Below are 13,136 nucleotides of genomic sequence, written 5' to 3'. Positions count from 1 at the left end.
GATATAAATCCAGTCTAATCACAGTCAGTTTAATGAAACTAAAGCTAATTTTCAGGGTTGGAGCGTATTAAAATGTAAGCCACATTTTTAAAATCCTTTGTTTTATGCAAGGAAAGAAGAAGTTTTATTATGCTTTATTTTCTATTTTTGTAAAAAATAATGTAAAAACATTTTACCCACATAGGTGTTTTGGTCAAAGAACCTTAACCTGGGAAATTTTTTTTAAATTTATTTTGAGAAGTACTATAGCACGTATAATTTTTTTTCCCTGCTAAAACACTACTGAAATGCAACAAGACTGTTTTTCATGTCTTGTGTCCATCCATCGAATCAAAGCAGTCATTCATTGGTGCATTTTTCTTCAGAGGCAGTCAGTTTGTTGACTCTGCCTTTGCCCTTTTTCTCTTTAATCAGGCACGAGTTTGACTCGGAGCAGATCCCCGACCTGACCAAAGATGTTTACATCCAGGACATCCACTGTGTTGGCTCGCTGTGTAAGCTCTACTTCAGAGAGCTGCCCAACCCCCTGCTCACCTACCAGCTCTACGAGAAATTCTCTGTAAGCAAAGCCTTCTCACACACCAGTTTTTACCTCTAATTATCTTGACTTTCTATGTTCACTAGTGTCTCAGAGGAAACTGGTAGGATGACACCTACAGCACGGATCTTATATTTTTGCTTGCTCTCTTTAAAAAAGAAAGGAAATTCCTCACATTTCACTTGTTGGAATTTCTCAAATTGATCTTCCAGTTATGAGTCACAGACACCCCTAAAATCATAGCATTATACTTGACACACCCTATCATTACAAATGCAGCAAACCGCTCTGTGTGTGTGACTTGGAATGAAAACCCTCTCCAAGCACAACAGAGCCGTCCCTGAAGATGAAGTAAATGTTTGCTGGTTGTTATGGCAGCTGGGGAGAGGGAGGGGGTGTGTGGCTGCAGACTGATGTCCCCTCCGTGCTCCATGCAGCGGCGTGAACCTGGGATGACAAGTGAACGAGCTTAATGTTTGTACACTCACACATCCCACCATTTATCTCCCTCTTCCCTATCTCCCCATCCCTCGCTTTGTTTTCACTCTGAAGGATGCTGTATCAGCAGCAACGGACGAAGAACGACTCATCAAAATCCATGATGTCATCCAGCAGCTTCCTCCGCCGCATTACAGGTCAGTGTAGAAGCACACTGCCCCCTATTGGCTGGCTCAGGAACTGCCAGATTACAGATGCACACTCACCTTGTGCATTCACATCAGTTGTCTGTTAATGTTGAAATCAAAGGCTTTTGTAGCGCCACACTGCATTGAATGAAATCATTGAACAGGTCCCAATGGACCTTTGGTTGGTTTAGTTTACTTTATAAGGATCCCCATTAACGGCTTTCCAGCAGGGAGTCTTCCTTCCTTATGAAAAAACTTTACATTGTGGCAATACATAATAACAACTTACATCAAAACACATTGCAGGACTACAAACTAAACAGGACAAGACTACAACACACATCCAGTCATAGTTGTCATAATTGTGAGCTGAAATTTTTGTAGATAACTATATGTTCACACATCTCTATTTGTTCATATATTCTCATCAACAAATGGACAAAGGAAATTATATATTACTAACATTACCTCCATACATTTCATTAGTTTTTGAATATGTTCAGTATTCCAAGTCAAAAAAATCAAATGTTAGTGGTTTTTTTGTGCGAGTTCTATTCATGCAAAAACTTGGCACAAAACCATTCGATTGATTTTCTTCTTGCTTTTGGCAATAAAATATTTTTTTTCTGTTAGAGAAGTCATGTGTATCTAAACAGAAAGATATATTCTGACACAAAATCAACAGAGTCTTTGTTGGTGATGATGAATTGAATTTCCTTTGTGAAAGCATCCAGTTTGCTAATTTCTAAGTGACAGTCCTTGGAGATTTGAGCACACAGTGAAATATTGATGTTCTGAAGTGGTAGCTCTATCATGGCCATTGGCTTGCACATCACTAGTGGGAGCCAATTAAGTCTGAATAAATGAATATTTGATTCGTAGGACCCTGGAGTTTCTCATGAGGCACCTTTCCCGGCTGGCAGCGTTCAGCTACATCACCAATATGCACAGCAAAAACCTGGCCATCGTCTGGGCACCCAACCTGCTGAGGTGAGATGCCACCTGCCTCCATAGACTGTTCTTTGTATGAATGTTTTTCATTGTAGTGAATGTAACTCATCACCTAAAGGCTGTCTTGAGATTTTCAGTAAGTTCCCTGTTATCTGAGTGACTTTTTATAACAAAGTACATCTCAGGATAATTCTAATTACCTTCACAGTTTGACCTACATGTAGTTGAGCTTATGTGGGTGTTTTATACTACTCACATTAATGATTTCTCAGACTTGAATCAGCCGTGGTAATGGGCTCTGTGCAGCAGAAAGTACCGTCCTGCTTTAAATGAGTCATTCTGCCTGAATGGAAAAATTTAAACAGCTGTTTGTGGGAGGCTGACCAACATCAGATGCTGGAAATCCATCTCAAAGTAATTGAATGCAAATAAAGTAACTCTAAGTTAAGTCACTTAACATAATCAGCTGGAGTTTTTGATTCACTACCTTTTAAATTTAACATTTCTTTCAAGATCTCTTACCTTACCAAACAAACTAAACAAACAAATTCTTCCCTCTTCACTGTTGTTTGTCCATGATTGTTTCAGGTCTAAACAGATTGAATCTGCATGCTTCAGCGGCACCGCAGCCTTTATGGAAGTCCGAATCCAGTCAGTGGTGGTGGAGTTCATCCTCAACCATGTGGATGTTCTCTTCAGCACAAAACTCAGCACACTAATCCGAGAGGGAGCAGGTACATACAGGCATCAGATAAGACCCCTGCTTGAATTGTCATTCCACTACCCACTGCTGCATCTGCTTGAGCAATAAACACGGTTCTGCATCACCAGGTCACAACTCATTGTCAAGGCCAAAATCCCTGCTGGTGTCATCACCCTCCACTAAACTGCTGAGTTTGGAGGAGGCCCAGGCCAGGACGCAGGCTCAGATCAACTCTCCAGTTACTGAGGACAGCAAGTACATTGAGGTGGGCGAAGGTCCGGCTGCCCTGCAGGGGAAGTTCCACACTGTCATCGAGTTTCCCACCGAGAGGTTTGTTTAATGCTATTTTCATTATGAAAAGATCTAAATTAGACACACAGATGAAGATATAGACATCTATCTGACAGTGCAGATCATTGGTAGATTTGTTGCAGAAAACATGTTTTAATGTCGGTTAAATAATAGTCCTGGAATGTGTCTCCCTCTGCTGGTTGCTGGTAAACTGCATGCAGAGTCATAATTCCTCCTACACTGGGTGGCCAGTATCTCACAGGCCAAAGCTGTGACCCTGCTGTGTCCTGTTTCAGACTTGGGTAGATATCTTAGAAATGAAGATGACCTGAGTTTAAACGCATAAAGCTTAAAGGGCAGTTAAACAGATTAATGTTACTTATAATTTTGTCCTGCTGTCTAATGATCTGCCAATGAGATTTATCTATGAATAAGTCAAACTAACTGTACCCTGCCTGCTTGTCCACCACCATTTTATTATCACAGGAAGAGGCCTCCTATTAAATCCAAGAAGTCTCCTGTAGGTAGTTGGCGTTCTTTCTTCAACCTGGGCAAGTCTTCCTCCATGTCGAAGCGCAAGCTGCACCGCAACCCCAGTGAACCCAATGAACTGAAGGCCATGGCTCTTGCTGGTCAGTCATCCCTCTAGGCAGGAATAAAAAAAGACAGCCATTTTTTTAAATCACCTTAATGTTTATGTGACAAAAAAAAAGCTGAATGTTGATATCTTTGAATTGATATGTTTCAGGAGGCAGAGGAGACACAGCAACATTAAGATCAGCCAAAAGTGAAGAGTCCCTGAGTTCCCTGCATAATGTTGAAGGTAATCATGTGTCTTGCACTTCACTTTGACTCAGCATATCAAGTTTAATCAGTCAGTGCTGCCCCCAGCATATTTCAAATGCTCTTTCTACACTGTAGCCTAGATTTAGACATGAGGCCTTTTAAAAGAAATAGTTTCTGATTATATTCTTTTCCTCACTCAGGAGAGTCCAAAGTGTACCGTCCTCGACGGCCGCGCTCCAGCAGTGATGCCCTGTCGGCCTCCTTCAATGGCGAGCTGCTGGACAGCCGACAGCACTGCAATTCCTACGACAACCTGGACGCCACAGAGGACAGCGACGGAGACGACGGGCCCATCTGTGTGCCAGCCCTCATCTCACCTCCCCGCTCAGCTGGTGAAGATGTGGACCTCAGCCCGCCGGACATTGGCATGGCCTCCTTGGACTTTGATCCCATGTCTTTCCAGTGCAGTCTCCCCGACACCTCCTACGCTTTCCCTCTAGATGACTCACCAGCTGGGGCCGAGGGGTCCGTGTTAAAGAGGAGCCCTGGCAGCGTCTGTGGCAAGACCAACGGCTCCGACCTTATCTCTGCCGCCTTCCTGGGCAGCTTGACCTCCCCCTCGCTGTCCACAGACTTCAGCCGGGCTGCTGGAGAGAAGAAACTGACCACATCCTGTTCTTACACTGATAAACCCACACAGGCTGTGTCACCTATTAAATGTGGAAAGAGTTTGACACCATTTGCCACTTCAGAGCTTTTCTCTACAGAGATGCCTGACAAGAATACAACTGGACAGGTTGTGTCTCCACAACCATTATCTCCCCGTTCAGTAGCCAAGGACTCTCCTCCCCTGATGGGCAGTGTTCTGCTGAGGGCAGCCGAGCCGTCGCTTAGTGAAGCTTTCCAAATGGAGCTGCACTCGAAGCTGGCAGCCTTTGACAGTGTGGACAGTCACGAGCTGAAGAGAGACGACAGCATACAGCAGGCGCCAGCTGCCAGCAGCCATGAGCACCAGGGTAGGGAGCAGAGAATTACATTTTTAAGTGTTGTTTTTGGAATGTTTCTGACTCGTCACTGTTACGTTTTCACTATGTAGATTACAAATAAGGTGATGAATTATGTTATTAATAATATGAATGATTTTCTTCTAGGTTAAGTTTCTCTGGTTTGCTTGAATTTCATCTAAAATAAATCTTTTCATATGATGCCTGAACACCACGCTTAACTTTTCCCACCTTTTCCACTCTTGAAGCACCTTAAAACCAGCCTGCCTGCTTTCATATCTTTTCTTTACCCGCTTTTGCTGATTCATTCTTCAACTATAGATCCCTTATGTTTTTGTGTCCCTGCCAGGAGTTGTAGCTCCGGACTCTTCAAAGGACCTCACCCCTCGTTCCCTCAGCTCTACAGCTCCCACTACTGCCCCTCCTCCTCCCCCTCCTAAAAATGCTGCCCGCATGTTGGCCCTCGCCCTCGCCGAGTCAGCGCAGCAGGTTTCCATTCAGTCCCGGTCCTCTGAGCCCCCAACACCAGTGTCCCCTTTGCAGCCACAGGAGGCTTCCTTTGATATCCAGGACTCACTACATCCACTGGTCCCACATTTCCAGGCCTACTCCGAGGAGGGAGCAGGCAGGGGAAGTTCCCCACCACCTAACAGCACTGCTCCGACTGTCACCCCAGCCTCATCTTATCCCCTGACCTCCAGTCCTACAATAAAGCAGCAGCCACTAGAATTAACCAGCATGATTACCAAACTATCAGACAGTGCCAAGTCCTCCACAACTCCACCTGGTACACAGCCAGAAACAGACTCCACTCCACCAGTCACTCCTCTTTACAAGTGTGCCCAACTCTCTAGTTCAACCAGCCTGACTTCTCCAACCAGGAAAAGTCCAGAAAGGCAGCAGCAGCCTCTCACAGGACAGATCCCAGTCCGTACCAGCTCATCCAGTACCACTCCAGCCACTACCCCCAGTGGCAGCTGCAAAGACACTGGAGTCGTACCACAGCCTGTTCCTGAGGTAGGTGTTGTATCAGTTCCATATGTAGATAGGTACTTATGAATTATTAAGGGTCATTATATTGTTACATTGAGCTGCAGTAAACACAATCTAGATTGATTAATAATTCATATGCAGGATAACATGAGTTAGTAGGCATAAAGGAAGAGTTCAGCCTTTTGAGAAATCTGCTTATTCGCTTTCTTGCCAGAGTTAACTGAGAAGATGGTTACCACTCTTAAACAAACTAGATATAACATGTTAATTAGTGAGCTTTAGAGGATGGCAGGTAGATTTTTTTCCTTTTGACAGAGTCAAGCACAGTGTCAAGTCCTTATGATGAGCTAAGCCAAGTGTCTCCTGGTTTTAGCTACATGTTCAGTGTTCAGACATCAATTTTCTAATCGAACTCTCGGCAAAAAATTGGCAGTTAGAATGTATTCTCCACAGGCCCTGTTTATACCTTTCATTAACATGTGTCTTGGGTTATCTAATCACAAGTGGACAGCTCTAAGTACAGGTGTTACGGACGCATTTGAGATCTGATCATTCAGACCCAATTCAGAGGTGGTCTTGGCCACATGTGACCACATTCTTTGAGCAGTTTGTATGCATGTGTGTCCTGGGCCACATTGAAGGACCGCCTACTCAACTGACATTCTCTATGAAATAAGAAGAAGTCACAACAACAGGCAGAATGGATTCTTGTACACATGAAACATGCTGTCTGATTTTCATTTGGTTCACTAATACAAATTATGTGTTTGTGCTGTCTTACCTGCCAAGGTACTGCTTCAGCTTATTTCACCATTTACACTAAATTTATGAAAGAAGACAACATTTTATTAATGATGAATGTTAAATTTTACAAATACAGCCAGCAGTAACCATTATAGGCTACTACTTCCCTTGTGGTGAAAGTCCCCAGACTTCCTTATAAAATCATAGAATTTTGTGAGTTGTTGAGTTCAGAGAAACTTGATATATGTTGTGAAACACTGCCTGCAATACATTCTTAATTGTCTGGGCCTTCTTGTAAATTCCTTAAATGTTAAACATGAAGTTAGTGGTGACTCAAGATGTTTGTGGAGATCAGTTCTAATGCCAGCTGTGACGTGACATACTTAAAGCTGTCCGCTTGTGACTGGGTCACCTGAGATGCACTGGTGACACTGGACAGCACCTAACTAAGGTGTGTGGGGTCAGGTGTTTATGATGACCTCTTGTCCTACTGCTGCTACACTAAGCTTGTCGTTTTCATTAGTTAACAAGTGTCTGTTTTGTTGTGTTTTTTATCAGGTCAAACCAGAAGAGACTGCCCCACTCCCAACCCTTCCAAAACCATCAGAACAGCCACCTCCAAAAATTAAAAAGCCCAAAAGGCATGCTGTCTCACTACCCCAGCATCAAACACAAACTCAGCAGCAGAGCCAAGCTCAGACACAGCCTTGTCTTCCAACACAGCTTCAACCTCAGACACAGCCTCATCCACAGTCTCATCCGCCGTCACAGCCGCACACGCAATCTCAGACACAGGTCCAACCCCAACCCCCACCTCAGCCCCCCTCGAAGGCCAGCGCAAGAGTGGCCCCCACCTCTGCTGAGCCTGTTGAGAAGCCTTGGGAGGCCATAAAGCCAGTACAGCCCTGTACAGAGTCTGCAAAGTACCATGACTCATATGGACCAGCGCCTGCGCCTGCACCTGCACCTGCACCTGCACCTCCAGCCCCTCCTGTCCGCACCATAGAGAGCAAACTGGCCACAGCAGCACTCAGCCAAAGTGAAGCCTCTTACCACATCCTGGGTGAAGGTCCTGCACCTGGCCATCTGGAGGATGCTCTGCCTCACCATCCTCTTTCTCCTCGTAAATCTTCCACGCACCAGCCAGCCTTCCTGTACCACGCTAAAGGAGAGCCAGTCTTAATTGAGCCTACAGGAGCTGCATATTACCACCAGAGGCCTGTTCCTTTGGGCCAGCAGTCCATGCCACACCACTACCGGCCAGACAGCGTGCCCCCACACCTCTCCTTTGTGTCCAAATCTGAGCCTCAGATACCTTACAGTGCCCGAGTAGACAACAGATACAGCACTTTAGGCCCCAGGTCCTACCACCACTCTATAAAGTCCAGAGGAAACACCCGCAGTGTGTACGTGTCCCCGGGGCCAGGGCATCAGGGTTATAGCCATGACCGAACCCATGGCTATCCCACCATCCGCAGAGTGCACTCCCTACATGTTCCTTCCACTATCCGCACAGTGCCCATCCAAAGGACTGAAGTTCCTCCAGATGATGATATGTTCTTCTACCACCGGCCCATGTATCCGTGTAAAGCCTACCAGCAGCCCACGCAGCAGTCCTCACAGACAGACTACCACGTCACCCAGCTGCAGCCTTACTTTGAGAATGGACGGGTTCAGTATCGTTACAGCCCGTACTCCGGTTCAAGCCCTTTGGAGGCGCCTTACTATGACATTGACCCTTACGGTACCATCCGAGTTCGGCACATTCACTCCTTTGGCCGGGATCCGGGAGCCGTTGCTGGCCGACCGGGTGGAAAGGCGACTGGGTACCACTACCTCGCTCGCCATGTGCTCCCACCAGGGAAGGAGCACAGTTTTGTGAGCAGGGATATGCCCCCCGGTCATGGGACCAAGGAAGCTGCTGCTTACCTCTCTTGGGACCCAGAGGAGTCGGAAAGGCTTCGCATGCACTCCATCCGCAGAGAGAGCAGAGCAAGACAGAAGATTAAAGGCCCTGTCCTCTCTCAGTATGACAATGTGGGCCTGTTTGCACCAGCAGATATATCAGGCTATGAAACCCTGCATCTGCGCAGTAAATCTGACCCAGGTAAAGCTGTGCTGGTTGCAGCCGAGAGCAAAGACGGACGCTACCTCCCCAGACATATGGTGTCAGACCCTGACGTCCTCATGTACATGGAGACTGACAAGCATGTCCAGGGCAGCACAGGGGCTGACAAGTCAGACGGGCTGGCCAAGCAAAGCAGTTCCAAGAAATGCCAATCCTCTCACTCCCTTCCAGCGACTCTGAGCCACAGTCTCTCCCATCAGCAGGAGAGCGGCCGACATGAGGCCAAGTATGAGACTGGAGACGACAAGCAGACTGGAGACAGCAGCAGGTCCAAACACTGGCAGCAGGAGTATCCCAACAAGAGGAACTACCAACCACGTTACGAGTGTCCTGATTCCGACCACCACCAGAATAAAGTGAAAACATCAAGCGGCTACCACAATACAGACGACCAGCCCTCAGCCCCCCGGGAACAACCCACCCGCTCCAAACCAGAGCGATCACACAGCGTCCGAGAGCAGCAGCACTACAGCCAGGGCAAGCCTGAGCCGGACAGAGACTACTCATATCAGAAACCCGGCACTAAAACGACGCAATCACACTATGATAACTTGGACGATTACCACCCAGTACCTCAGCCTCAGGCCCCTGTTCAAAAACGTGGAGGCTCCAGCACGTATCCCGCCCCAGGATTCACAGCGAGCAACAGAGCGTACTCCACAGCACTGGGCCAAGGAGCCTTTATCCAGACTGACCTGGCCATGCAGAGGCCAGAGACAGAGATCCGTACAGAATGAAGCATTTAGGGGGGAAATGTGTGAAATTATCTTTAGATACGTAGAAGAAAGACTGTTGAGCTATGGTTGAGCAGCCTCTGCAGGACAGTGGACTGTCGTATCACCAATATTTTTGCTCCTCTGTATTTTTAATGAATTGTAAAAATTGTAAGACTTTTTACAAAAAGTCCTGAATGTACCTGAAATTATTGTCCAAGAGGTCATATTATTGTGATTGATTGAGACAATAGCCAGTCATAAATGTATATGATATGAAAGACGTAAGGTACTTTTACAGAATCCACAAAATGTAAAATATATATACATATATATGTATATATATATATATATATGAATAGAATCACTAGTAAAAAGGGATTTTTAGTTGTATTTTGTTTTTCTTTTTAGGTGTGGCGCTGGGTATGAGCATCAACTGGGATTAAGGTTTGCATTTTAGAAATGCATGCACTCTATCTCTTACAGAACAGTTCTGTGTACTTCATGATCCATTGTGTTTTTTCCTGGATGTTACAGCACAAGTTATCGAAGGAGGATACATGTAGGTCATCACATCCTCCCTCTGCTAATATACACAAGTAGGCGGTACGGTGTGTCCATGTTTGTCTTGAAGAATCCGACTGGGTGTGAGGTGTGACGAGGAGCTGCAATGGGTTACTTTGAGTTAATATAGTGGTTATCGATGTTTAATTTTCTCTGTGACTGTGCCATTTTATGTAACTTTGCTATAAACAGATTTCATTGACTTCTGATGGAATGTTTTGGTACTTGTTTGTTCTTCATTGGAAGAGGGACCAAACAACTTTGGCACAGTTGTTGCACATATGGGATAAAGAGGTGAAGATAGATGAATGCCTGTTGTACCTTATAGATGTGTAAGCAGATGTGTAAGAGGTTATTTTTATTTCCTTTTTTTTCATCACATTCACGGTACTTTCATGAACTGGACTGACTGAATAAAGCTGAAAATATTGTCCTCTCAAACAACGTGGTGAAGAACATGTTGCCGCTGATTTGTGGGAAAAACAACGTGGTGATGAGCCTTAAATTGTGTTCCTACAGACCATATTTTGTTTTCTGTCATTGTCAATCCCATTGTCATAATGCACAAACATTGTGATAACTAGATTTAAAATCACTTCTGATGATTCTTGACAGTTCAGGGTTGACAGGTGACTGCTGGGGTTATTTAGTTTTGTATCGCCTCACTGGTTCTGATTTAAAACAATGAGGGAGGGAAATGTTTTTTTAAGATGTCTGGGGCCATTTATTTTCAGGCTGGAAATCAATGTATAGTACATTCATCTGGTAATACACAACATGCCCTTCTGGTTCAACATGATGTATGGATTACAATATGTTTCAGATATGTCTAAATCCAGGTTGTACTCTGTAACTGTTTGACTTCTATATCGCTTGCAGGTTTTGCTCCTCTTGCCTTATCTAAAGCCTCTACCTTTTCAGAAGGGGCATTAAAGTAAGGCACCGTGTACTTGAATGTGAAAACACTCTTGTCTCAAACTAGAGCTATCTAAAGTTAGATATGAAATAAATAAAACTGTTCAGGAATAGCTATAATCCATGTCTTTTAATATGTGCGTGATGTTACTAATGCACCTCTGCTTGGTTAAGTCTGTTAAATCCTTGAGGAAGGACAGAAATAAAAATGACTAAATTTAGTTTGGGAGACAGGAGCACAAAACAGTGCCAGAAGTAGTCATGAAGTGTAACATTGGAGGTATAACAGAATAGCTGTTTGTTTTCAGCTATGTAAGGGCTCTTTTTCATGTCACAAGCAGATGTATTAGTGACCTGGAGAGGGATGGCAGGTTAAGGAGGCAGAAGCATTTTGGTCATTTTGCCATAGGGGGGCTGGGGTTGCCCTCAACATGGATGAAAAAAATAGACTGGCTTTAGAATACTTAAAAATTCGATCTGCAAATGTTTTATGAAGGAAATGCAGTTACCACATTTATTAGACATCAAGGATACATCACTGTGTCTTGGTGAGTCAAAGTTAATTTTAAGTTTACTTTAATGTGTTTACCAGAAAACTCCACAGGGCACCTTTAAAGACCCTCAGACCAGACGTTTTAATAATATTGGGAGAGTGTGCTGAAACATCTTTCTGTGTATAAGCTAGGATCTCTATTGTACAGATTGTACACTCAATTGCTATGAACCTTTTCAAACCAGAACATAGCACTGACACAGCCCTTACCAAAATCACAAATGAGCCTCCTACATGCTGATGACACCCAGCTCTACCTCACCTCATAGCCCCGGTCTGCAACTATCTGCTCCACACTTAGAACCTGGCTAACATATGTGAAAAACTGGATGCATAAAACAACTGCATAACACTCACCTCTGTTTACTGCTGTTGTAGAGACTCATTCATGTTTTCATCACATCCGCATCCTCAAAGACACCAAAGTCCTCAATAAACTTAAGGGTGTAAAAAATCCTGCTCATCCACACCCACTCCAGCCACCACGATCTTAGTAAACTCTGTCTCCTTCTAAACTCGTCACAAATTGCTTTCCCTAAACTCTGGTACTTTTACAGTGTACAGTAGATGCCGCATTTCGGCCCAGAGATAAGAGTTGCCATATTTCAACCAGATGGTCCTAAATGATGCCCCCGTTTGAGTAAACGTCCACCATGCTGAGAAGTCCTTGAACAGGACACTGAACTCTTGCCTGCACCAGGGTGGTTGACTCTAAACTCCCTGTGAGGAAAGTGAGAAGCAAAAAAATCTCAAGAGATCAATAAATTCATTATGACTTAATCAAAATGCATTTTGGTGGAATCCATTGAGGAAATAAATGATTCATGACATCCTGTTGGGCTAACTGTGTGGAGAGATCTAAGAGCCATTTCACTTAATGTATATCATTACCCACAGGTTAGAGGGTAATTTGACATTCAGTGTTTTAAGACTTTCACTTGTGCTTCACGTTGCAAATAAATGATTCATGTTAACTTTTCATGAGGACCAGAAGCAAAGGAGGTGGGATCACAGAATAAAATCTCATACCAAGTAAATGAAATTGAAACTATTCATCCTACACCTGACACAGTTCAATGATGTAATACAGCAATACAGTAAAGTGGCACATGCTCAAGAGTAAGCATTTTTTATGGGCTGCTTAAAGCACAAATTTTGGGGATTTAGATGCTTTAGTTTTCACTGCTTCCCTTTTATTTTGATCAACTAGATGTTGCCTGGAGAATCTAAGGCCTGCAACTGAAGCAGGAACTAACTTAATTAATTGGTTCAGACACCTCATTACACCTGGCATCCTAGAGTTTCCAACACCTCTGGTGCCGGGATGTGATGATGTGAAGACTCACTCAAACAGTTGTGTGTGGATTATCAAAGAAGTAAGCTAAATTAGCTTCTTTTTTACATGAGGCCAATAGGGGGCACTACAAATGATTAGGCTGTAGGGCCAAACATCCATCAAAACATGAGAGATGATTATGAAGTAGTTTTGGAGCATCATTGTGGAGCTTGACATAATGTTAATGTCACAAGGACTGATGACAGCATGTGTGCCTGAATCTCATCCACATGAATGGGAATATGAGTAGAAATAATGATGCCATCACATGAACATATCCTTTGAATGTGG

The 13,136-nt window shown here is 44.2% G+C and overlaps 1 protein-coding gene across 5 annotated transcripts in view; it reads left to right on the top strand.

Moving 5' to 3' along the window:
- Nucleotides 1-11,076, top strand: part of arhgap32b (Rho GTPase activating protein 32b) — a 117,078-nt gene extending 106,002 nt beyond the window's left edge. For all 5 annotated transcript variants that reach the window (XM_084372700.1, XM_084372702.1, XM_084372699.1 and 2 more), the window contains 10 exons: nucleotides 415-559; nucleotides 1,091-1,173; nucleotides 2,047-2,154; nucleotides 2,704-2,849; nucleotides 2,947-3,148; nucleotides 3,596-3,741; nucleotides 3,858-3,932; nucleotides 4,096-4,911; nucleotides 5,249-5,916; nucleotides 7,195-11,076. In XM_084372700.1, coding sequence (XP_084228826.1) covers nucleotides 415-559; nucleotides 1,091-1,173; nucleotides 2,047-2,154; nucleotides 2,704-2,849; nucleotides 2,947-3,148; nucleotides 3,596-3,741; nucleotides 3,858-3,932; nucleotides 4,096-4,911; nucleotides 5,249-5,916; nucleotides 7,195-9,501 — 4,696 coding nt within the window. In that variant the 3' untranslated portion in view covers nucleotides 9,502-11,076. The remainder of the gene's footprint in view (nucleotides 1-414; nucleotides 560-1,090; nucleotides 1,174-2,046; nucleotides 2,155-2,703; nucleotides 2,850-2,946; nucleotides 3,149-3,595; nucleotides 3,742-3,857; nucleotides 3,933-4,095; nucleotides 4,912-5,248; nucleotides 5,917-7,194) is intronic.
- Nucleotides 11,077-13,136: the final 2,060 nt, after the last annotated feature.

The sequence above is a fragment of the Pagrus pagrus genome (genome assembly GCF_965226575.1).
Source record: "Pagrus pagrus genome assembly, chromosome: 14".
Classification (NCBI taxonomy): Eukaryota; Metazoa; Chordata; class Actinopteri; order Spariformes; family Sparidae; genus Pagrus; species Pagrus pagrus.
The sequence above is the reverse complement of the archived record's forward strand: the minus strand, read 5'-3'. Positions and strand labels throughout refer to the sequence as shown.